The sequence below is a fragment of the Arvicola amphibius genome, chromosome 3 (genome assembly GCF_903992535.2).
Source record: "Arvicola amphibius chromosome 3, mArvAmp1.2, whole genome shotgun sequence".
NCBI classification, from domain to species: domain Eukaryota; kingdom Metazoa; phylum Chordata; class Mammalia; order Rodentia; family Cricetidae; genus Arvicola; species Arvicola amphibius.
In genome coordinates, this window is record NC_052049.1 from 51,048,722 (window position 1) to 51,076,029 (window position 27,308).

Below are 27,308 nucleotides of genomic sequence, written 5' to 3' on the forward strand. Positions count from 1 at the left end.
CACACACACACACACGCACACGCACACACACGCACACACACACACACACACACACACACACACACACACAGACACCTCTATGTGTAACTGAATCTGTCTGGCTTGGTTTTTCACATGATTGTTGAGCCCCAACTCAGGCCCTCATGCTTATGAAGCAAGCACATTATCAACTGAGAGCCATCTCCCCTGCCTTGGTAACAAGCTTTGTGGACAGGAATATTTCCCCTGTATTATCTTTTGAGAACTTTTCTACAGAAGGAATCCTTTCTAAAGTATTATCTTACACATTTTCTGTTTCTTTATTACAGGAAGCTATCTCATAGAAAGAGACTGCTTTAGTCTTTCTTGACAAAAGGTAAGAATCAGAATGAAAAATACTTTATTCACACATGAAAGTTTTGCTACAGAAATTTTCAAACCACAAGTCATTACTATTGAGTAACACTATGTATTGATTTTTATGCAGCGGAGTATCATTATCAGACTTTTTTTCATTTCTATCCTAAGTTTTCCACATACTTTTGTGCCAAGATTAAATATGTTCTCAGGTTCTATTAATCTTTACCTGCTCATTGATAATTTATAAATATGGTAAATTCTAAGGAATCCATTAATATGGTATACTGTTGCAAAACTGCTCTTCATAGAAGGTGTTAATTTGAGAAGAAAAATCCTACTAAAGTTTGTAGGCTTTACATTGGCTTTAGACAAGTATGTTACCAAATAAATGAAATCTGGTACTATTTCTTTATATTAATTTACCTTGCACCTTTGCTCTCAGAGAACAGTCATTTATGCTAGCTACTGAAATCACAATACGACTATTCTTAAATAGTTCTCTGGCAAATGTTACGATGACCTTCCAGTATCTTTTAAGATCCTTACTTCATTTGTCAAGGTCTTTTCACATCTCTATAGGGGAACAGAGTTAGGCGAGGAAAATTAAACTGAATGCTGGGAGAAAGCAGGCAGAGTCAAGGAGATGTCATAGAGCTGCCAGAAGAGAAAGAGGCAAGCTGCCAACTAGAACCTTGTCAGTAGGCCACGAGTCTCATAATAGAATATAAAAAAAAATAGAAATAGGTTAACCAAAGATAAAAGAGCTAGCTAGCAATACGCTTAAGTGATTGGTCAACCAGTGATTTAAATAATACAGTTTCTGTGTGATTATTACGGGAGTCTGGGCATCTGGGAAATGAACAAGTGGCCTCAAATAACACATCTCCTACATTTAAAAAAATTTATCAATGGAAAATTAGCAATTTATTAATTATTCCCCTACCTAACACATCCTACAACAGATATTTTGTCACATTTCTTGTAGATGTTATCTAGTCTCATGATGTGAAGGACGGTTTTTCTTGGCAAACTCAAATGGCCCTTATGCTTTCCCTTTTTTTGCTGGCCTTTCCTTATGACTTTCAGAAGGCTTGTTTACAATAAGCTATCCTCTATTTCTATTAGAAAAATTATTCAGACTCATCTGAGAAACAAAGAACATAATTTTATATTCTTCCTCTTTTTTTTTTCCCAAATGCTCTGAACCAGAAGAACTAGGGTAGAGGATATTGTAGAGATTAGTATGTAGCCTTTTAAGTTACTTCAGACTGTATGCCATGGGGATTTTCAGGTAGTACCTGCTCTGGATGACTGTATTTTGCAAAGCAGCATTTGGCTCCATTTTGAGTGCAAATGCACAGTGATTCTCCATCTCAACTGTGTATGCAGATATCACCATCTGTCCCACACAACAATGAGAAATAGATGGATAATACTTACAAGTAAAAAGGTACTACCTACAAACACATCAAAAGTAGACTGGGATCTGATAGTACACATAGAAGAACCAGGCCCATGAACTTATCAGACACATTAGACCAATGAAAGGTGCAACAACTTCATCTGGACTCCATAAAAAAGACGGCTAATACTATGGTGATGTTAATGATGACCCAACTGGACAGTTATCTGACCTCCTGATGCATGGGTTAAAGGACTAACATGTAGAGAATTCCTAAGTGTCTCAAAGACTTCTGTTCAGCACTAATGGATAGTAGCCTACTTAAACTCTTTGCTTTTGTCCAGACCAAACCACCTGGAACTGGTCCTTTAACTCAATCCTGACCTATACAAATATTGCAATTCTACAGGTCAGCCCTATAGCTTAGCTCTGAGGGCTTTCAGTAGTTTTCCAACTGGGTTCCTTAGTATTTTATCTAACTACTTTACTTACAGTGATTTTCTTTGCATCTATAACAGCTCGCTGTTTTTACCTTTAATAAGGTACTTTGAATTCAGAGATATTTTATGCTTTCTGTAGCTATTCTGTAACCTAAATACATAAATATATACACATACATGCATATATCTTGAGTCTGTTATCTGAGAAAATATTAGCAATTAAGATTTAAACTTGTGATTGCCAATGGCCACTGTTGGGGCAAGGCCCACGAATGGAGTCATGTGGGAATTCTGAGTGCATGTTGGAAAACTCCAAGTAGCAAGATGAAAGTCATGTGACCTCAGCTTCTTAAAATATTCAAAACACAGAATTGTTCTCAGAAGATGTTTTCATGCTTCTCTCAGGTGTAGTAGAGAGTGAGTTTACTTCAGATTACTCGTTATTGCTTGCTGATGTTCTTCAATTAAGTGGTTAAACTATTCTTTATATACGTCAATACATGTGGCTTGTCTGTGACTATCTACAGCTTGAATTCATGAGAACATTACTCAAGTGACCTCTCTTAACTCTCAGAGTATAAATCGTCTGCAGCGCTAATAAAGTTGGCTTTTTCATGAGACTTTAGTCTGTCTCATTTATCGGCTCCATTCTCCCAGGTACTCCAACCACTAGAGTGGCGAGAGCCAGCTATCAATGATATCAGATGAATTAGACGTAATGTGGCTTATGAAATTAAATGATGATATTGTGGAAAGACAGAAAGTTTCCATTTGTTTCTGATATGTTGGGTTCATGACAGTGTGGTGAATTACATTTTCTTAAGATCATCTATATGACGTTTGATCAACTTTTTCAGTACCCAAATATTTCTAAGATACAGGTGAATTAAATATTTCTCTCCAACTACTGTCATTTCTTTGTTGAAGTCTGTTGCCACTACCTCACAATGTGACTGGGGCATGTTGGGGATCTTATTCTCAGGTGTGTAACTTTTGTCTACACTACACTGGTTTAACTTTGAAGCTGTGTTGCTGTGCCTGCCTAAAACAGCTGATGGTCCTATTGAAAGAGATGAACGCCAACAGTGAGGCAGGAGCAAGGACAGGTGGGGCTAGCAAGCAGAGAGGATAATTAAAAGGAGAAATCTGGGAGGAGGAAAGAAGAGAAGCAAGAGAACAAGAAGAGGAGGACATCAGGGGTCAGGCTTACAGCAAGCCACAGAGAAACAAGTATAAAGAAAGGTATACAGAAATAGAGGAAGATAAAAGCCCAACGGAAAAAGGTAGTCAGGATAACAAAAGAAAAGCTGGCCAGAAACAAGCCAAGCTAAGGCTGGGAATTCATAACTAAGAATAAGCCTCTGTGTGTGTGATTTATTTGGGAGCTGGGTGGTGGGCCCCCCAAAAAACCAAAAGAATAAAACATTACACAACAGAGCAATTAAGTAAGCATGAGGTCACCAGAGTGAGCCTAACCTACTGGTGTCATCATAAGAGGTTCTCTGGAAGCATACACGTGCAGAGATGATGAGATACCAAGAAGACAGTGCTTTATGGCCAGCAACAGTCCTTGAACGGACTTTTAATTCATCACCCTTGTGAGTAGTCAACACTGCCAACACTTTGCTTTCACAACTTTGAGAAAATAAAACTTACTGAAGCCATCCAATCTCTGGTACTTTTAACTTTTGGAATATTTAAACACATATATACATGGTAAGTCTATTATAAAATTATAGCAGATAATTACTGTCAAATATCTAAAAAGACTGCATGGTAAATAAAATAAAAACAATAGAAGAACTAATCATAATGACATTCCCTTGATCCAGATGCTCATTCACTGTCAGATTACTAGAATGATTTATATCAGCTTTCCCCCCTATCTTTAGTCTTTTACCATACTAATTAACATTACAATCATCTGCAAATAATTTTTAAGAAAGATTACTCTCAACGTGTATCCTTTTTAAATAGTAATTTTCCAAATTACTGATGGGAACCTGATTTTAGATTAAATCACAATGTTTCTTAAGTTTAATATTTTCTGCCTAATTGCTTACCAGCACCAAATAGGGATTGCAACCTTTTGTTTTTTAAGCCTAATTTTATGTCTGTCTGTCTATTTATATATATATAAAACCAATGAAAATAAAAGTTGCTCATGCTAACAGCGACTTCTTGTCTCCAGAATAAGATCTTTTAGGCACTTGAAAGAATTCTTCAGGGTCTGTGATACAGTCGATGTGCATATGCCTATGTGTGTGCTGTCTTCTATTGATAAGCACTGTCCATTATCTCATAGACTTTGCCCACTTTTAAAGATTTATGATAGAGGATAAATTTAGTCCCTGTTATTCACCTTGTCCAGGAACATAAAGTCCTATCTTCAAAAAGTATTTAATTTTGCCTAAATTAAATAGCCTTGAAGTTATTATTATCTTCCCTCCACCACATTTTTTTCCATAGGGATTGAACCTAAGGTCTCATTCATGCTAGGCTAGTACTCTGCTACTGAGTCTGTGTGCTCAAGCAGCCCAGAGGTCAATATCTTCCTTAATCACTGTCTGAAATATATTTTGGGACAGGGTCCCTCGCTGAGCTAATGGACAAGATTTCTGCTCCTGGTTATGATAAATAACTGAATTTATTCTTTGCCATAAATCCTAAAAAGTGGACAGAACTTAAGAGACAATGGAGGACACCTGTTAATAGATAACAATAAAGGAGTGATCCCAAGGGTTGGAAGCAAAGGCTATACGCTCCATGACTGCTCCAGCTGCCTGTGTAGACTGGCAGCAGCTCAGAAAACACAGAGGAAGGCTTTCAGAAGGAGATGAGAAACAAGGAGGACTACACAAAGACACTCCAGGAAACCAGAGTAATGAGAGTCCCTGCAAATGAGGAAACTACTGACAAACCTTCTGAAAAGATTCCAGGGAGCAGTACCCAACCTTATGTTGGAGGGTAAGGAAAGTTATTTGTTCCCACAGTGCAAAATGGAAAGTCTCACAGTTTACATGGGGCTGACTAGAAAATTCAAAATGTCTTGCCTCAGTAGTGGGGCAAATGGAAATATACTACTGGAAGCTTTGGCTATTATACACGAAGTACTCTTTTGGTATTACTCTGAAGGCAGACGTGTGGTAAGTTACATATGGAAACCATAAATCTTAAAAGTAGCCATCAAAGTAACAGAGTTATAGCATGAACAAAAGAGAAAAATAAAACTATAAAATTTTGGTACAAAAGGCAGAGAAAGGAAACAAAAACAAAACAGAAGACAAAAAGAATTTGAAGTTCAACACATTTCATAAGGCCAAGAAATTTAGCCATGACAAGCAATGCAATTCTAGGAGTGAATTTAGTGCTAGGCGCTAATACTGCTGGAAAGGTCATGTTCACCTTCAGAACAAATTAACAACAACTGAACATATGTTGACATCAACAATATCTTCAGCACTAACAAAGGGAAAACAAGTTTAAGCCTCAAATTGAAAGCTAATTGAACTGGGTGGTGCATACACACCATTAATCTCAGCACTTGGGAGGCAGAGGCAGGAGGATCTCTGTGAGTTTTGAGGTCAATCTGGTCTACAGAGTGAGTTCCAGAATAGCAAACGCTATACAAAGAAATCCTGTCTTCAAAACATCCAAAATAAATAAATAAATAAATACAAATAAATAGCCCTCCCCAATCTAGAGGCTTTAAATCCATTCATTCTCCAAGTAAAAATAGTGGCAATAGCTTAATTAACCTTTATCCCTTTGAAGTTCATCCTTGGAGACAGCATCAGCACAGACATCAAAGTATTTCTGGAGAGTATCAACTTGTCTACATAAGATATCTCTAAAGGTTTCCATTTCAGCCAATTTTTCACGTAAACTGTGTCCTTTCTGCAAAACACAAAGGAAAAGGAAGGTGTATGAATCACGTAAAATGAACCTGAACTGTTGGCTCTTTTAGGCTGGTATGCTATCATTGAGGGACTAGAATAATTAGAGCTGAGAGTTCCAAAGTACTACTCCTAAGTACAGGCTTGAAGAGGACTTAACTAGTGCGCTGACCCTGACAAACCCATAGAGGAAGTCAATACTGATAACCTCTTCACATAACACAACATTTTCCTATTAAACACTGTGAAGAAACACAGACTTTGAAATGGGAAAATGCATTATTACGCAGTGTAGTAGTATTGATGAGTGTTGTCAAGGGAACCCCAAAGGGAAGATGATATCAGACTGCAAAAGTTATTACTTTTCATTGCATATGAGTTATTTTACGTCTTTTAATAGAAAACCAAATAGTGTGATGTGATTTGTCTCAAGAGACACAAATAAACTTTGATATGTGTAGAAGCATTGATTATTTTTGCAGTGCTGGTGATTTTGCATGTTGGCCAAGTGCTCTACCATTGAGCCACATCTACAGATGTTGGTCAGTTTTACATCAGCAAATCATTTTAATATTTTCCAGATGCTCCTCTGAACCAGTCTATAAAATGGTACCTTACCTAATTAATGAATGATAACATCTCACATGTTTATTTTATATTTATGTATACCATGATTTCATCCCTTAAAAACTTATTTTATAACAACTTCAAGTAAATTACATTGTGAAAAACTTCTTTTAAAAATCTATTAAGGGCTGGTCAGATGGCTCAGAGGATAAAGGAACCTACTGCCAAGCCTGACAGCTGGAGTTTAACTCCTGGGACTCATGTGGTGAAAGAACAAAACCAACCCTACTAATTGTCCTCTGAGTTCCATTTGCCTGTTGCTGCACACACACACAAATAATAAATAACCTAAGGTGTGCCACAATATCCAATACTAAACTCACATGACATTGCCTTAAAGCACAATAATCACAAACCTTGAATGAAGACGTGGATGTAGCAGAATAACCACTTGCTCCAGACACCAGTGACACCATTGAACCATGTCTACGCAAGCTGGACTCAGATCCATATCCTGATTCAGTCTAAAAAAGAAAGTAAAGGCTACATGAAAAAAAATAAATAGAAATATTTAAGAGGATGCAACAAATCAGTAAGGTTATTATAACAATTATCAAAATTTGGATTTACATAAAAATAGCCAATCCACTGATGCAAACAATACCTTTCATTTCTCCATTGATATTTTAATTTAGAATGTTACATGTTACACTAGCAGGCTAACAAGTTGTTTAATAATATGCTCTAATAGTCAAATTCATAAGGAAAGAGAATAGTTGTCAGCAGAAAATGGAGGACGGTTTCAGTGAGGAAAATGAAAAAGGTATGGAGCTGGTTGAGAAATAGTATTAATTTACTTTTGTTCTTTAGAGGCAAGTCATTGACCCTAACACAGATTAAATACACTGCTCCAGTGAAACTTTTATTATCCCAATTTGTATCTACTTTATTTTAAAAAAGATTTTGTATTCATTTTTAAGTGTGTGTACCTGTGTATGTGCATGCATGTGAGTACCTATTTGGGTATGTGCACATGAGCTCAGCTACCCACGAAGGCCAGAGGCTTTTAATCTCCTGGATTGGTGGTTGTGCGCTGCCTCTCAAGGGTGCTGGAAACTGAATCAGGTCCTCTGGAAGTACAGTATATGTTCTTATCTGCTGAGCAATCTCTCCAGTCCTATCCCTGTATTTTCAACCATACTTATTACATTATAATTGTAAGTTTAGCGTCGAATTATAATAGCTTATGTTTAAAAATTGCCACTTGATTTGGATCTTTCTGAAAGCCGAGTGTAAATGTTCTTTTTTTTTTAGTTGCCTTGACATTTCAACTTTCCTAGTCCATTATGTCACTGAGGGTACATGTGACTCCTGGGTGTTTGTGTACAGTGCCAGTACTGCCATAAGATATTTTCTCCCATTTGAATGAGCTGGATAGCTTTCAGAAGATCCATTTTATATTCTATTCTCAACCAAATGCACTACTAGTAATATTATCAAAGTGTCAGCTATTTGAAAATTTTCCAAGTTCCTGAAACCAAAGATTGTGGATCCAATTACAGCAAATCATGTCTGGAAAGTTGGCTCAGTGGTTAATAGTACTTGTTGCTTTTGCAGAGGACCCAGGTTGATACTTAGCATCCACATGGTGGTTTACAACCCTCTGTAACTTCATTCTTAGGGGATTCAATACCTTCTGACTTCTATGAGCACCAGGCACACATGTGGTTCACATACTTATTGGCAGATAAAATACTCATACCCGATAAAACAAAATAAACAAAGCTACTAATGAAACAAATTACAGTAAATCATTGCTTTTGTTGAAAAATTCAGGCATCTGTACCATATCATTTGCTGGAACATCACATTGTACCTATTATGGTTTTAAGCAAGTATATTTGCTTTTAATTTACAGTTTAAGTATATTTAATAGCTGCTGTAGGATGGTCTTTCTGTGTGCTGTGAATATGTATTGTCTTCCATTGGTTGATAAAGCTGCTTTCACCTATGGCAAGGCAGGAAAGAGCCAGGTAAAAAATCCAAGCAGGAGAAGAAAGGCAGAGTCTGGGAGACACTAGGCAGCCATCAAGGAAGCAAGACATGCAGAAAATGAGGTAATGTCACAGCCATGTGTGAATACTAAGATTAATAGAAATGGGATAATTTAAATGTAAGAGTTAGCTAGTTATAAGCCTGGACATCAGCCAAACAATTATAATTAATATTAAGCCTGAGTGGTTGTTCGGGAACTAGCTGAAGGGAGAGAAACCTCCATTTACAAATGGCACCCAACATGGGGTGTGGATCCACATAAGACCTGAGAAAAGTTTAAAAAGGTTTGAACACAGAGAAATGGAGCCACACTGAGCTTCCAAGTCTCACAGTCTCATGTCAGCAGCATTGCAGAGATGTATCTCCCAACAGCTGCCTACAAGATGGAGCCAGTTGACATGAGCTAAGCAGTAGGACAGGTTTCTGCAGTCTCACACAGGCCTTGGTACAAAGAGGTTAATCAGCTGTGCACTGTGTGGTGGATTTAGCTTTTGCTCATATAGACCCCCCCCCCCAAAAAAAAGCTAAATGATACACAGTAAAAAGAGGTCCAGACAGAAAAACCTCTAAAACAGGTTCCAATGTGTTTTACAACATGCATAGACTTAAGAAAGAATATGGATATAGACAGTCACAGAAAGAAATAGTTTAAAAAATAATGAAGTCTTTAAAGAGAGAGTAAAATTAATATAAAAGAAAAAAGCCATGTAAGATGGCAAACACAGGGAATCTGGATCCTATATATTATTGTGTTGATTTTGAAATTTTTGATTGTTGATAAGCAAATAACAGCTGCTAAGACACAGGAGATTGAAAGAGACTGACAAAATATAACAACATAAATATTTAAAAAATACCGTAACTTTACAATAGAAGTCAAAAATATATTTACAAAATTAAACATAAAAGATGCATGGCTTTAGGGAAGTGGTTTTGCTTTTGTTTCCACAAGAAACAAGAGGCTATGGATTCATTCCAGGTTAAGATGGACAAACTTAGATCAAGGAAGACCTTCTTAAACTTGACAGGTGATATCTATCAACAAAGGTTACCACTGGTCCTCCTAAGACTAAATGACTGGTCATTATCTCAAAATGTTATCAGAGGTCCTAAAGATACTTTGTTCACTGACAGCAGGGAGCAGTTTGGAGAGGACAATGTTCACATTCCCAAAAGTTGGGGGGTATGGATGGCCTTTGGTTATTTGGTGGGTTATGGATGTTTGTTATATTTAGGGCAAATTGGAATATAGAATAAAAGACAACTATTAATTTTAGATATTTTGTACTGGAATGGATTTTGGTATAATGATACAAGTTTAAAGTTAATTTTGTTACACTGTATGTATGTTTCTATTCTTTTTTAAAGGATTTTTTTGCATTTTGATACAAATACAAGGTTATTATCCTTACACTGTATTATCTGTTTCTATTTTTGCTTAAGATACTACTTATACAGCTCATACCTATATAGCTCGCTTAATTATGCAATATGAAGTTTTAGTCCTTAAACACTATTCAAGATAATAAATACAGGCAGGCCAATAATCACCCATATCTATCAAACTTATTTTCATGTTAACTAGGTTTCCAAGGTAATACAGAGGTATTATTTCAGATAGATAGGCAATCTTCAAACATTTCAAAGACCTACAAAATATGATACTTAAAATGTTTTAATAACAAGACTTTTTTCAACATGAGATGTGTCTGTTCCTGGCAGCACCAATTACTCCAAAGAGGATGCTGAGCACTAAAGAAACTTGTTATGGAGTTTGCTTTCAATGTGGCAAGGCTAGCCATTTGGGCAAGAAATTGTCCTTGCCTGGACTGCTTGACAAAATGCTGTATAAACTTGACATATAGGACCCACAGAAAAATGACCACTAAACATTGCCAAAATAAGGCAGGATGGTCTTTCAAGGTTCCTGCTTCACAGAAGAAATTTACAGACATTCTATAGGACATAGAGGAAAGCAAGTGATGAACTTTGCCAAAATAGGTGGGACAGTCCTCGAAATTTCTTGCTTCACTGAAAGTATGCCAGATACTCTAGGCCTACAGGCTGAAGATGAAGGTCCCAACATTACAGAATAACTTAGGGTGACTACCCAGGAAGCAGCTGTTTCTGTCATATCTAGAGTTTTGGAAGTTGCTTGCACTTCCAAATTACTCAGGTAACTGTGTCTTTGATGGAGTTGAAGACTAGATCGTTATAATTATAGTTTTCCTTAATTATGACAAAAGACAAATTAGATATGAAACTTCAGGTTAAGATTGGACAGATGATAGAGCATTTTATTTAATTTTGCCAAATACAAAATCTATAATTCTTGCTTGATAACTATTTTGTTATATGTAATTTAATTATGTTAAAGTTAAAACCTTCCTTTTGGATTAGACAGAAAAGGGAAAATTCTATGGGATGGTCTTTCTGTACACAGTGAATATGCATTGATTTTACTGGTTGATAAATAAAGCTCCTTTGGTCTATGGCAGGGCAGATCATGGAGGGAAAGCCAAACTGAATACAGAGAAAAAGAAGGTGGAGTTGAGAGATGCATCAATCCGCCAGAGTGGCAAGACATGCTAGAGAACAGAAGCCATGTGGTGATACACAGATTATTGGAAATGGATTAATTTATGTAAGAGCTAGCCAGTCATAAGCTTGAGCCATTAGCAAGCAATTATAATTAATATTAAGCCTTTGTATGATTATTTCATAAGCAGCTGCGTGACAAGGTAGGACACAGAAAAGCAAGCTTCTGACTACAAACAGCTGTACTTTGTTTGAATGGAGGAAAATCATATAGGTTTTTCAAACAATACTTAGAGATAAGTACTAAAAGCAAAGGAACAATAGCTATATTATGTATCATTTTAATCTCAGTAACTAAATTTGTTTATCTTCACTTTGCTTCCCTAGCTCCTCAACCTTCCCTTTCCTTCCTTTCCACCGAGGGCCTTATATGTATTTCATAAAACAACAACACATACAAACACATACACACACACAGAGCAAAATTCTGATAAGAGGGGAATGTCAGGGTACAGTATAAGTAATGACTACAAAAAGGTAGAAGAAAATTCTAGGGGTATCTATTTATCAAAATGCAAACTCTGAGTAAATTAAAATCATTGTAATTTGAGAATACAAATGTACTCAGAAGCCTTTATGCTGATTTCAGTACCACAGAAGAATACCACACCAAAAGGGATCTGTAATTTCAGCAATCCTCTAGTTCAGAGTAAAACTTCTTATCTTATAATGAGGTCCACTGCAAGCTCTACAGCAAAGGTTTTCTGGAGGCATTTTCATTTAACGTGGTTTGAGTTTTTCTTCTCTTTTTTACAAGAATGTTAACTTGTAAGATTAGTATTTCTGTATTTTAATAGTGTAGGTTTAGTAATTGTCAAGGACTGGAATTAGAAACAGAAAAATTTCTCTGTAACTGCCAAAAAAAAAAAGGACTTTCAGAAATTAAATATCTCAGATACCTATTTGAGATATGAGTTTCATTCTTAAGTAGAAATTAAATACAATATAATTCTCTACAATTTACAGTTCAATTTAAAGATAAAAAACAAATTATAGACACTTTACCTTAAAATATTCAAAATTCAACAACTGATTTACTTGCTTACACCCAGAAGGTACAGAGTAAGTCTGGTACAGAGTAAGTCAATGTTAGTGATGCTTTAGAAGGCCTTGCAACAAATAAAAACAAGGAAAGCTTTATTAATTGTTTCAAACACTCCAGCTTTTTATATTCTTTCTCCTAGTTCCAGTATCTTAAAAAAGGCAGTATCATTTTATTACAAAGACATCATAAAACAGAACCCATTACAATTTTGGCACATAGATGCTGAGTCATGGATAATAAATGAATGCTCACTATGAATAGAGTATCTGTTTTAACTTTTATAGTTTCCATTAAGTAAATTCCATGATAAATTATGAAAATCAGTCCAAGAAGAAAATCCAGTAACCAAAGAAATCTCAATTATTGTTACTCAATGTAAATAACAAAGAAGATTCATTGCTTTAGATCTGTAACTGCAATAGTGTTAATAAAAATGAGAGCTACAGATATCAAGAACAGTTGCATATTAAAAGAATAGCCAGACTGCCTCTTTACTACACATGAATAATACTCAATTAGTTCTATATTTCTTTCAAATCAATCATCAAAGAGGTTAGTAGGAAAAGAAAAACTTTGTCAGAGAGCCCAATAATAATAATTCTAAAGGAACAATAGTTATTTTGAATATGAAAAAGCAACAATATTAATTTGAATTTAAAATATCTGTTTTTTGAGGGCAGAGTATAGTAGAGGTAAATGGAAATGGGGAACATTATAATCACAATACAGTGTTATGTTCATTAGTGTAGTTTTAGGGCTAATCCTTGAAAGGAATTTTCTTAATCTTTCTGGTCTTTTTCTTAATCTCACTTACTCTCCCCCATGAAAGAAGCTGAACTTAAAATCTTCAGCCACCTAATCATGAATATTTTGAAAACACCAATTTCTACCTAAGATTGCCAACCTGAAATTCAAATAGTTACCAAAGGAATGCCTTTCCTTTTCTAAATATTTGCTTTAATATTCCCCACCCCTTTCCCTGTTCCGCTACAACAAAAACCTCTTCTTTCTCAAATCTGCAGTTTATAAGGAGTATTCCTTTACACAGATGTAAAATGTTATTTGGCCAAGGACACATATTAGAAATGTTATATATAAAACAAAGTTTACCTCTAATATTACAGTAATGAGACCATACCTTTATTATATTAGAACATTCCTTCCTTACAAAAAGCAAACGGAAAAACCAAGACAATACTACACCCCCCCCTCAACAACCAAATCATAGAAAATAAAGCAGGCTCTCTGTCCAGTAGAGGGAGTCATTAGCACTTTTCAATGCTATGCTTGGAAAGCTGATAAAGGTTACTATTGGTCAAAGTACAATAGTAACCTTTAGACTAATTCCTTTATCCTACATGCTTGGGATTTTTAAACTTCAGAATATTATAACTTAAATAATATAGCTATGAACTTTTTAAAATAGTAGAAATGCCTACAAACTTAACTACCCTTAAGGTTTGATAGTTTAATTAAGAGGGAGATTAATTTAAATATTATAATTTTGCATCATTAACCCATCTAAACCCTAAAAGACGTGGCACATAAATACACTGAATATCAGATTTAGAAATTTAAAGAACTTACTTTAAAAAAACTATTTTTTCCCTACTAATGATCTTTGGCAAACAACACAGAAAAGAAACTGAGGCAAAATTAATTTCCATATGGTGTCAAAAATTACTGAGTAATTATTTTAATTATGGGGAAGGAGAAAATACAAGAAAAGTAATATCAAAATAGAGCTCTTTTCTGAAATTGAAATTCTAAAGCCCAATCAATTAAATTGTAAACTGCTGTAAACATCAGTCTACCACCTATGTTATAAGAAAGCAAACCCTATGACAAACAAATTGCTATCTCTTAAGAGAACAATGGAAATTTGAGAGGCTAGCCAGTCATTTCAGGTGTCAACAACCACCTGTAACTCCAGCTCCAGGGACCATGACCTATCCCACCTTCACATAATTAAAAAAAAATCTTAAAAATCTTTTTAAAAAGTATGTTTTAACACTTTATTCCAGAAAGCTACACTGAAAATCATAAACAGTACAGGCTAAGAGCTAGGGTTTCTTTATACTGGCATTATGAGTGCTATACATGTATCTTATTTAACTCTTTTGCATGAGATAGCAATCAATATATTGTAATACTCATTTTATGATATTGTTATGTACTATGTTCAAGTCACAATACTAGTTAGAAAAGGAGCTGGATTCAACACGTCCTCTATGTACTCTCGCTCACAGTAGGTACTGTGCTCCAGACTCTCAGAGAAGGGCAGGTGTTGGAAGTTCCTGCGGTAGGTAGCAACTGACAAAGGATCAGCTGAGCAGTTGAAGCAGGGGCAAGAAAAAGACAGGAAATAAAAGGATGAGGGGGCAAAGAAGGGAAGGCAAAGAGGAAAAGGAAAAGGGAAAGACAGGCGTTGACAAAAGAGTATAATGAGTGAAAGAAGAGAAGCTACAGGCCTGACCCTCAGACCCTGGGCTAAGGCTGCTGCAAAAACCGTGGATCCTGAAACCCAAGGCCTGCATGGAAACAATATAACACAGGTTTAGAGTTCCAATATGGATGGCATGTAATGGCTAACTAAGAGGGAGGGTGGCTCTTGCTGCTGCTTATTCCTATTTACTGTCAAAACCTGCTACTGTCAGATGATGATGGAAACAAAAGCTGCTAGAAACCAGCATTTGAAGTGTTTCTTGTCCACCCACAATTTCTGTGTACATAGAACAAAAGAATCCTAGGCCAGTGAGTGGACTGGGGACAATTTAAATAGATGCCACAGCTTTCTAACTGATTTGGTTTTTGTCCTCCTAGAATTTCTTCCCTGTACGCTCAGGTTAATGAATAGTAATCTACTTCTTTCACTTCTTATTTTAAATATAGTTGATTTCACTATTTCCTATAGGATCTTTAGCACAGTATGTATAGGGTCTTGTTAACAGCAGATACACAATTACATAGAACTTTTAACCTCTTTTCATTTACTATCCATTCTTTTAAATAATGTATACGAGTAATGCAATACAGAAGGTTTTTGTTCTAGCATGTATTTGTGGGTTTATTTCCTATTTTGAAATATGAATCAAGGTGAACATTTTTAAGTGCGGCATTTAGTATAACCAAGTATATCCACACCGTGACAAAATCTCTAGACATTTCATCTTGTGAAACTGGAATTCTCTATCTGTTAAACAGCAAATTACCATTTCTCCCTCCTTCCAACTGTGGCAACCACTATTCCTGTTCTAAGATTGCCTGCACACACAGTGGCCTTTAAGGTTATTCTTTAATATCACCAATTAAGTCTTTGTTCATTTCTGAACTGTCTTTGAAGTTGTGGTTAGGTTTTAGAAGTTCTCTGTATAATCTGGCCAGGAGGTGGCAGCCACGCCTTTAATCCCAGCACATGGTTATTAGTGATCACCCTTATGCAGATCTACAATGAAAAAAGAACAAACAGGGCAAAAAAAAGGAATACAAACATAACCGTTTAAGAGGAAAAAGAGTCCAAGAGAATGCAATATTGAAGCCAAGCCTTGTGCTCAAAGATATGATTAATTTAAAGAAAGGCCTGACGCTAAATGGTATAAAAGGAGTGGTGTTCTCAGAAAAACACCTCCCAGCTAATCCTGCAATTTGGGATAATAGCAGGCTTTAGGAATTATCTGTTTTTAAAGAACAACAACAAAGGAAACTTTATGCAAATGTAATTCAAAGAGGGGGGTCAGATTATACCCCAAGCAAGCAAGAACTTCAATGAAGCAAGAGCTTCAGCCCTATGGTTCGGGCTTTAGTCATTGAAAGATACAAGAGTAAGGGGTTGTGGAATCTTCCTCAGAGGTTAAAGAAAACTGCTAAGGCCAAGTGAATGGCAGGGGAATCTCTGCATGGAGGCCCAAAGAAGCCATAGTGAAAATCTTGGAAGGTGAAGCATGAATTGCATTGGAGACCAAGATGTTGGGAGATGGCCAGGCAGAGCTGCAGACAGGGAGTGGAACCAGCCCAAGGGAGGTGTTTTTCAGTCAACAAAGCTGAGACCTGAAGAGTTGCTACCTAGTAAACACTTAGTATAAGACAAAGTTACAGGATTTGGAGTTTGTCCTGCTGGGTTTCCGTCTTGCCTTGACCCAGTATTTCCTCACAACAGACCCTCCCTTTTAGTATATAAATGCATTTCTGTGCTACTGTGTGTTAGAAGTATGTAATTTGCCTTTTGACTTTAAGGTGTTATAGTTAAGAGATTGGCTTGAGTCTCAGAATAGATTTTGGACCTTTAAACAGTGTTGAGACTGTGAAAAACAATGGAGACTTTTGAAGTTGGACTGAACACATTTTGCATTATGATAATCACTACAAGCTTAAGGGGCAAGGAAGTAGGATGTGGCAGTTTGAATGAGAATGGCCCTCACAGGCTCATATATTTGAATACTTGGTTCCTAGTTGGTAGAAGTGCTTTAGGAAGGATTAGGATGTGTGTCACTAGTGGTTTGAGGTTTTCTGAACACATGCTAGGCCCAGTCTTTCTGCCTTTTGCCTGTGCATCAGGATGTAAACTCTTAGCTACTGCTCCAGCACCATGCCTGCCTGTCTAGAAATGCTTTCTGTCATGATGCTCATGGGCTTGCTGAAACTGTAAAGCAAGCCCTCAATTAAAGGCTTCCATTTATAAATTGCCTTGGTCATGGTGTCTCTTCACAGCAATACAACAGTAACTAAGATAGGAATGTTTTATCCCATCTTCTTTTGGCATATGCCAACTGAACACGTCATGTTTTCTATAATTCTCAAAAATATAATTCTTAGAAATATAAGACTGTTACAAACACTTACCTTTCTATATCAAGAAAGACACTGATGCAGAGAACACGACCAGACCAGTAGTTCTAGTCTACTACTTCTTAAGAGCCATCACTCTAGCATTCCTTTCACGTCTTTTGACAGTCTTCACTGTGCAAGTTTTAACTATTTCAACTAAATCCTAAGTATTATTTTGGATGCTATTGTGAATTTAATTTTTGTGATTTCCTTTTCAGATTGTCACTGTTACTGTATAGAGATGTTAAAGGTTCTATAACATTCCCAAATAGCACCACTGACAAGAGACCAACTGCTCAAATACATAAGCCTATGGGGGACGTTTTTCATTTCAACCACCACATTTCAAGCTAGAGAGATAGCTCAGCAGTTAGAAGCAGTGGCTGCTCTTCCAGAGGACCTAGGTTCAATTCTCAGCACCCAACATGGTGGCTAACAACTATGTGTAATTCTGGTCCTAGAGGATCCCATGCCCTCTTCTAGCCTCATAGGCACCAGGAATGCATATAGTGAATAGACATAAATGCAAACAAAATGTCCATATTCATAAAATAAGCAAATAAAAATCAAAACCACAACCGCCATATAAAAACAATACATGATCACATTAAACTGAAAAAAGCATTTAATGAAATTTTAAAAGTCCCTACAATATCTCAGTTTTAACACTGTTTCAAAGTCCAAAGTGTCTTTTGAAACTTAAGGCAAATTCTTAACTGTAAACCCCTGTAAAATCAAAAAGCATGTGTCAAAATTCCAATATGCAATGGCATATAATATATTTTCCTGTTCCTAAAGGAAGGAAACACGGGCTGGAGAAATGGCTCAGCGGTTAAGAGCATTGCCTGCTCTTCCAAAGGTCCTGAGTTCAATTCCCAGCAACCACATGGTGGCTCACAACCATCTGTAATAGGGTCTGGTGCCCTCTTCTCGCCTTCAGGCATACACACAGACAGAATATTGTATACATTTAAAAAAAAAGAATCTGAGGACAAGCTGCTCTAAACTGTGAGAGTATGTCTTAAAATTACAAACCAAATAAATGAATAAAATAAGAAATAACATCTAAAAAAAAAAAAAAAAAGGAAGGAAACACTGAACCAAAGCAAGGCCAAAACCCACCAGGGCAAACAACAAATTATGTAGCTCTATGCCCAATGTCTGGGACTTTAAAGGGCTTAGATGAATCTGCCCCTTCAGCTTTGCTGTATGCGAGACACAGCTCTTTCGGGCTCATTACACTCCCCGTAGGAAGCAGGAGATGGTGTCTCATGGTTCTGGCATCTCCAACGTATGCAGGCTCCTCCTCAAGCCAGACTTCACTCTTTTTTCATCTGAATGCTTCATACATGAACACCACACCTGTCTCACTCCCACAACTCCAACTTATCTCATGTTCCCTTTCCTCCCAAGTTGATTTCTTACTTATAATTGCTACTTACACAACACAGACACACACACTCACATGTATGTATGACTTACTGCACGCAATTATCTTTGCTTATATATTCGTGTGTCCACCCACAGCTGACCACTTGGGGCTGGACAACCTATTTGGAGCTTGTCCCTGAAGGAAACTCACTTATCCTTTCCTCAGAGGCAATGACCACCTGCCATTCTTCTTCAAGGGATGAGATCATGTGAATTTCTTGTTTGCACTGCATGTCAACTGGTGATGGTGTTACTCTGATCTTCTCAGGAAGCCATCTTGTTGAGGCTCATGGGTGCACTTTCTATGTCATGTTTAGAAGACACTATTGAACAGTAGACAACCTGGACTTCTGGTCCTTATAATCTTTCTATCCACTCTTCCAAGATTTTCACTGAGCCTTAGGTGTAGGAGTTGCACTTATTATCAACATTGTGACTAGCTGTAGATCTCTGTAACAGTCTCTATGTGGTGCAAAAAGAAGCTTCTTTGATGAAGGGTGAGAGCTTTGTTTATTCTGCATGTATAAGTATTTAGAAATTATATTATATTCAGATCCTAGTAGTAGGCTCTCCACTAAGATCTATGACCTCTCTAGTAGCTGTCTAGTTTTATAGCATCCAGCAAAATTCCTTCCTACTGAGCAGGCTTGAAGCCCTATTAGACAGTTGTTGATTATCCCCAGGATAACACTGACTCTACTGCACTACTGTGGATATCTTGCTGGTCCAGTCATCATTGTGGTTCACAGTCTTTCTAGCTAGGTAGGACTACCAATGGCTCCTCTCCCTTGAAAACTTGCACAGCACCTTTTAAAACTGAGAGTTTTAAGGAAGAAGAAGGCTTCCAGGCCAGTTCCAGCCTGATTCTTCTAAGTCCTATGTCTGAAGTGTGCCAGGCTTTGCTTTCATAGCTCCACCTAATGAGCTTTTAGAGACTCTGATTAGTGACTCCAGTATGGTCACATTTTGCCTGGCCTCAGCATCTCTGAAACCTAGAAGGAAGAATCCACGAACCCTCACTGTTTTTCACACTTCCAAAGTCAGTACATTGTCAAGTCTGGCTGCCAGCTTGAAATGGATTTTCACCCTCTTTGACCACATTAGCAGCAGCTTTCTTACCTTGAACCAACTGCTTTTATATGATTTCTTTTTTCATATGCTGGAAGCTTAGCTGGGTGAGATCTTGCCAAGAGGGCACCCTTTCCATTGTTCCAGCGGAGAGCAGGAAACCTCTCTTTAATGGTGCCAATCTCAACAATTACAGCCTCAAAGCAAGTGCTTGACTGTAACATTAAGCTTCCTAGTGCTCTTTTTTTTCAAACTGTACATTTTGTATTTCTTAATGTCCCACTCACTCGTTTTCATTGTATTTCACTGCTTAAGAACTATAAGTAATAACCATGCCACAGACCTGATATTATGCTATCTTGAAATTAACTTGACCTAAGAATTTGGTCCATTACTGTTTAATTTAGCTTCGGGGAAGGTGTTAGCACACATCGGCAGAAGGCAGACAGATTCTTTACCAAAATTTCACATGCAAGTCCTCTAGTTCAGTTTCTAATATAGTACTTGCTTCCCTCTGAAATATCATGATCCAGGCCTCTAACTTCTGAATTCCTCTCTGTATTTACTGTCTTCCAGGCACCTAACAGAATGGCAACAATAAGCTCTAAGCTCTGCTTACAACACTCAACTGCAGGTTTTAGTCCACAGTTCCAAACTCATCCACATGTCTTCAACAAGCTATTCACAGGAACAAACTATTCTTGAGAACAACTTCCCTATTGGTTGTTTTGCGTTACTCTAATGAAAAACTGTAACCTAAAGCAAATTGTAGGGAGAGTCTCTAATGGTGAAAAAAGCATGGCACCAGGCAACCAGAGCAGGTCACTGAGAGTCTCTTTACAAACACCTGCAGAAAGCTGAGTGTAATGGGTAATCTGGGTCAAGTTGACTGTCTGAAACCAACTAAAAAACCCAAGCAGCTGGGAATGCCTATAATGAGGGCTTTTTTTTCTTGTTTGTTTTTTATTTTTTTTTTAATTGGATCATTTGAAGTCTACTAAATCTAACCTAAATTTGGGCTACACCTTCTGGTGGCAGCCCTCATATAAAAAGACACCAAAGAAGGAAGTTTTTCCTTTTTGCAAGTTGCTCTCACCGTACCTGGCAAGTTCATTTATGTTATTACAATGCATTACACTACTTCACTGGTGTTAGAACCTACTTCTTCAGGATGCCTAAAACCAGCAGCATTCTAGGAGTCCTCCAGGACTCCAGCACCAGACCTGGACTGTTAAGACATTCAGGACCTTTCTGGTGGGAGACAACCTGCAAGCCACTTTAATAAACCTACTTTTTATGTGCTTATCCCGTCCCTGAATTTTTCCTTCAGTTGTTAGTTTTTATTTCAGGTATTTTGATAGTCTGCTAGTGTGTGTGTGTGTGTGTGTGAGAGAGAGAGAGAGAGAAAGAGAGAGAGAGAGAGAGAGAGAGAGAGAGAGAGAGAGAGAGAGAGGGAGGGAGGGAGGGAGGGAGGGAGGGAGGGAGGGAGGGAGAAAACATGGTGTGCAAACACCCAGTCTATAGGGTCAGTTCATTCTAATTAACACATGCTTATATCAAATTTATTCATTTTTTTTCTAGGCTACCAATCTGTTGGGATATTATTTTTTGTAGTATTCTACTACAAGACTTTTTGTAAACTAGTAGTAATGTTCTCTTTTACACTCTGTTCTTATTCTCCTTTTATTTTTTAATATACCTGGCTAAAGGTCTCTTTCCTAAGAGAAAACTCTTAGTTTCGATTATTGTTGTGGTTCCCGACTCATCATCACTTTGTTCTTGTTGTTGTCCTGAATTCTGCTGGCTTTTTGTTCAGTTTGTTTCACCATGTTGTAAAATTATATGTTCCTTTATATTCTTTTGCTGTTAATAATTTATAGGTATACACTAATTTTGGTATACTGTGGTTTCACTTGTTTGGTCTTTAAGTAGTTTCTCATTTTCCTTGGCATTTATGCTTCTGTTTGAGAGTTATGTTGTTTAATTTTCTTTTTCTGTTATGAATTTCAATGCCTATCCAGCCGTGGTGAGATAGGTAGGATATTTTGTATGGCATCTTTTTAATTTATTAAAACATAGAATTATCACACATGAGCTGTTCAGAAGGTTCTGGATACACCTGAAAAGCATACATACTATTTATTAGATCTAACTGGTCTTTTTACTATTTGGTCTAGCCACTACTGAAAGTGGGATATTTTCAATCATTAGTATAGAAATCTGTTTTTCCCCTTCAATTGTTAGTTTTGTAGCATTTATTTTTAAGTTCTACTAATAGGCATGTAATTATTATATCTCCTTGTTGTATAGTAAATCTTTTAATAACATACACCATCCTATTTTGTTTCCTGTGACCTGTTCTGACATAGTTTATTTTATATAAATTTAGCCACTTACATTGGTTATTATTTGGATAGATTTCCACCCTTCTTCCCAGTATTTCATGGTTTGCGTTTGAACCTAAAGTGAGTGCACTGCAAACAACAAACAGTTGAAACATAGGGTTTTTTTCATTCTCTCAATCTTTATCTTTTCACTGGCGAGTTAAATTAAAATAAAAACCGATGAGGAAGCATTCCATTTGTTTTTTATGTGTTTTCTTGCCCCTTTCAAGCATTACTGTGTTCTTGTGCTTAGTTATTTAGGGCAATGTTTTGAGTTGATTTTTTAATTTCCTTTTATGTATCTTCCTCTTTTTTCTTTAGGTGCTAAGGATCAATCATAGAACTGCTAGGCAAGCATTTTACTGAGCTCAGCCCTCTATTTGTATATTTCTTAGAGCTATTTTCTTTGTGGTTATGAAATTGCAGTAAACACCCTGAAGTTACAATAATCCAATCAGAATTCACATCAGCTTTATTACCTTTCACAGGAAACAGTGTGAAATTATAAACCACATCATTGTGATGACTGTCTTGGTTGTCATCTGACTGCATTTGGATCAACTAAAACTCAAGGCTGGCCACTCCTGTGAAGGATTTTCTTGATCAGGTTGTTGCAGGAAGACTGCCCCTAAATATGGGCGGTACTCTCTGGTGGCAGCTCAGATAAAAGGATGCGGAAGAAGGAAGCTGCTTTTGGCCTGCTTGCCCTCACCCTCTGGCAAATTTATCTATCCTGTTGCCGCTGCAGTATTACTTCACTGATTATTAAAAGAAACTTCTTCAAGATTCCAACAGCAGCCCTCCAGGACCTTCCAGGACTCCAGCGCCAGACTGGGGCTGCTGAGGCCCAGCCTTGCACACTGTAACAACTATTAGATTCTCGTACTCAAGTGTGAGACAGTCATTCTTGACATCTACAGACTGCATTCAGTAAGTCAATCTAATAAATCTCCTTTTTTCATAGATGTATTCATTCTACAGCTATTTTATATATGTATTCATCCTGCTCTTTTAGGGAAGCCTAATAGTCTCACAAAACTACTAGATCTTAAAACGAATAATATTGTTTGAAAAATATGCAATAGTCTCTCTTATATAGAAAAAAGGAGCAATTGCAAACTGTTGTTATAATGTGGCTACCTTTTATAATTGCCATGTTTTTATCTTTACTGAGGTCTTTAGTTCTTCATATGACTGCCTAATTTGTTTCCATTTTACAGGACCCTATATGCATTTCTTTAAGTATGTGTCAAATGATAATAAGTCAAGATTTTCTTTTTATGAGAATATATTATTTTTTTCTCTCACTTTTGAGGGAAATTTTTGCAAGTACAGAAACCATAAGCTGATAGGCATTTCTTTTAGTGATCTTTATAGGCAGGCCTGCTGCATTCTGGCCTCCAAAGTGTGATGAGAAATCTGTTGACAATATCGAGAATTCTTTGTATATGATGAGTTGTTTTTCTCTTTGTGGCTTTCAGGATTCTCTTTGTCTTGGGAAGTTTGATTATGGCATGTCTTGGTATATACACATCTTTGCATTCACCCAAAAGTTCTCTGAATGTTCTTAAATGTTTATTACATTTGTCTTACATCAAATTTAGAGTTTTCAGCTGTTTTATTTATTTTTTGTTGCTTCATCCCTCCACAAAACTCACAATGTTATGTTGGTCTGCATGTTAGTGACCCTGAGTCCTGTATACTCTGCTATGTTCATTTCTTTCAATCTCTTTCTCAGATACGTTCCTACTGTCATGTACTCAACTTCATGTCTGCAGGTGACTTTTTCATTTATTGAATGTTTAGCTATAAAAATATCTCTATGGTTCTTTTTAGATTCTCTACTGATAATTCTATTCTCTTAATATTTTTCGTTCCCTTAAAGCATTTTTAAGGGAGTTGTTTTTATGTTTTCTCTGCCAGATTAACCTCCAGACTTTTTTCAGGCACAGTTTCTGTTTTGTTTTTCCTTTGAAAGCATCACACTTTCCTGTTTCTTTACATGAATTACAATTACTTTGCTGTTGCAAACTAGAATATTTAATGTAGCAATGTGGCACATCTGTCAACTGGATGCTCACCTTCAAAACTTTAACACTGTGTTATGGTGTTTATGTTACTGTCATAGGTCACCTCTGTGCCTGGAATAAAGCTGAGGAGTAAAGGTAAAGTTGTCTTAGGGCTTTCCTAAGCCTATGTTGTTTCTTGGCTAGGCAAGTCTCTTTCCTTTCCCTTTTTTTCCCCCTAACTTTTTATTGATCCTTTGTGGTTCGCATCATGCATCCCAATACCAGCAAGTCAGTCTCTGTTTTATACTCAACAGGTTAAAAACTCTCCATTTTTAGCATTTGGTCACCAAAAAGGGAAAGAAAAGAAAAAAGTGAGGGAATGGAATTGAAAATCACTTCAAAGGGCTAGAGAGATGGCTCAGCAGTTAACAGTACTAGCTGCCCTTCCAGAAGACCCAAGTTTAATTCTCAGCAATCACATGGTAGCTCACAACTGCTGTAACTCTAGTTTCAGGGAACTGACACCCACTCATGGGCATACAAGCAGGCAAAACACCAATGAACATAAAACTAATTTTTAAAAAAATCACTTCAAAAGAAACAGGAAAGATTTGCCATAAGTGGGGCTATGGATGTAAAAACCACTGCCCATTTCTTTATTTGAAGTTATAATAGAGAACAGGAATAACAAAATCACAGGACATATTCCCCATATCATAAGACAGGCTTCTTTGTGCTCAGCCTGGCTTCCACAAACTAGGCAGTGCACAGTTGACAGATGTGGAGCCGAGAATGGGTAACTACTACTGTTTCAGGGCTGAAACTAGCCAAAATTAACAACAATCTGCCATTTATGCCTACCCTGAATCCTATTAGAAGCTATAAGCCTTTCAAGGACTCCAGACTTTCAAAATAATTACTTTAGACAGATTTTGTAGTGTGATGTTTTTATAGGTGGAAAAAGGGATTTCTGCTCTTGGTATTAGCAAATTCTCTCCCATAAATAATGGATTGAAGGGAAAATGTACATTAAAAAGGAATGCTTTTAAATGAAGAGTAACTCTAAGTTTTAAGACGAGGTAGTTTTTTTCTGTCTTCCTCATGTAATTAAAACACCACAGAGTCTGTAAACTACATGTAAAAGACAATTTGCAGGATGGATTTAAAACACAAAATAAGACTTGTCAGATTTAGCCATATGGAACAGATTTTCAACTTATGAAGTCAGGAAAAAAACAAGTTAATTAGAAAGAGACGGCTATTATAGACAGTTTAGGACACTGTTTTTTGGATAACAACCTACTTACTGATGAATGGTCACATGTGGGAGTAACACCTATTTTTGAAGGTACTCTATAAACAATGTTGCTAAATGTGTAATTATTCCTTTTATTCCTCAACATATCAGAGGGGTAGGACTATAAACAGCCAAAAAGCTAAAGGACTAAGAACTGAAGCGTAAAGTAAGTATTCCTGACACTGGCCTTACTTTGGTCAATTATGTGTCTAAAAACTAACAAAATGGTTTGTAATGAAAATAATATTAGCCCGGGGGTATATTCCTTTATTCTAGTGTCTATTCTATCTCAGTGTTACTATTCATGCATCAATATCAAGTGAAACAAGAACATTTGTCAAGCAAAAAAGGTAGTATAAATAAAGTGGCATTTGGATCATCACTAAGAGACCTGAAGGAAAAAAAATCAATTTGTATTCTTTGATTTTTTTAAAACAAACACTTTTTCTCAGTTAGTGTTCAATACATATATACATAAAGTTAGCAAACTGTCTCCACTACTGTCAATATGTGTAAGCAATGCCACCCACCATTACTTTTCCTTATCAAATATGGAAAAAAGCAGAACCCCGTCTGTTTTAGTGACTGTCAGAAATACATTAAACTATTGTACAAAATGGCATATAGTTGTACCATATAACTCAATGTCTTCTATAGTAATATCGAGACAGTTACTTAAATATAGATTAGTTGTTTTTTTCTCGCTTGTCTGTTTCTTATCTAAAGGAATTTTATAAGTGAATTGTAAACTGACAAAAGTAGAAAAATAAGCTAAAAACCCCACAATATTAGTCCACTGTTAGTGGGTGATGTGTGGCTAAACATTTTTAAAACTTAAATCTAATAAACTATACAATATAAGACACATTTTCAGGACATTACACTATGAAGGACTAAAGTAGAGCCCTGGGAGGCAGACAGAAAGGGAAAAGAGCTCTAGGTAGACCAATGTACTTCTCACTTAAACATTTTTGATGGCTCACTTCCTTCGAGGCAAAGCAAGGAATTTTTTCTGTCAAAGGGAAATGGCAGGCCCTTTTCACCAAGGCTTCTAGGTTTGGAACAAATCAGTTTTCTTTCTTTATATGGTTTATGCAGTCCTCCGCAATAGTCTAGACCAGTCAATTCTCGGGGAGAAAGAGAATCCATCCTACCTTCAAACATATAAGGAAGTTTGGCTCTGCTAGACAAACTTGAATTCCATTGTTGGATCCTCTTTTTACTTGGGGAGTCTGCCCTTTTTTTGTGCACTTCTGCTTTTAATATAAAACTTGGCTGAGTCATGAGACCTTGCTTTCCCTGCCTTTTTATTCTTTAAGTTGGCAGAGAAAAAGATTCCATTCTTCCATCCCTAGATGATCTCAGCGTGATGGCCTCACTAATATAACCATTACTCCCATTCTTAACTTTAAACACAAACAATTATATGATTAACTGAGACTGGACTAAGAGTGATCAGTTTATATTAAGCTAGTATGTAAAAGAATCAGCCTTCCTCCTTTCCTCCTTCCTTCCTTCCTTATTGGGCAGTAACAGAGTTTAGGGCAGCAGTAGTTGAAGTTATAGCTGAACTGACACCAAAAATCAGCAAAGGATGTGACAAACCAAGGAAACAAACTAAAAGAATGATGGAGAAAATAGAAGTTACAAATAAATAAAAGTTATGACAGAAATAGAAAAGACTGAAATTAACTCACATAAATTGTAGCAAAGACCAGAGAGCAAGAGTTCTGCTAACAATAAGAGCACTTAAAAGTTACATGCACTGTTGAAACTTTCTTTGATAAGCATGGTGTTCTACACTTTTGGGGAGCTGAAATACTCTTATCACTTATTATGGAACACAGACTGGCCTCTACTTCCATAACCTAGAAAGTATAATTCAAATGATTGCATCTTTCATATCAATATTTGTACTTTTTCAGATTTTAAAAATTCTTTTGATCCAAGTAG

The 27,308-nt window shown here is 36.6% G+C and overlaps 1 protein-coding gene across 3 annotated transcripts in view; it reads right to left on the reverse strand.

Moving 5' to 3' along the window:
* Cert1 (ceramide transporter 1) overlaps nt 1-27,308 on the reverse strand; it is a 109,990-nt gene that overhangs the window by 35,272 nt on the left and 47,410 nt on the right. For all 3 annotated transcript variants that reach the window (XM_038323069.1, XM_038323070.1, XM_038323068.1), the window contains exons 4-5: nt 7,061-7,168; nt 5,940-6,078 (exon numbers count right to left, since the gene is read on the reverse strand). In XM_038323069.1, the coding sequence (XP_038178997.1) occupies nt 5,940-6,078; nt 7,061-7,168 (247 nt within the window). The remainder of the gene's footprint in view (nt 1-5,939; nt 6,079-7,060; nt 7,169-27,308) is intronic.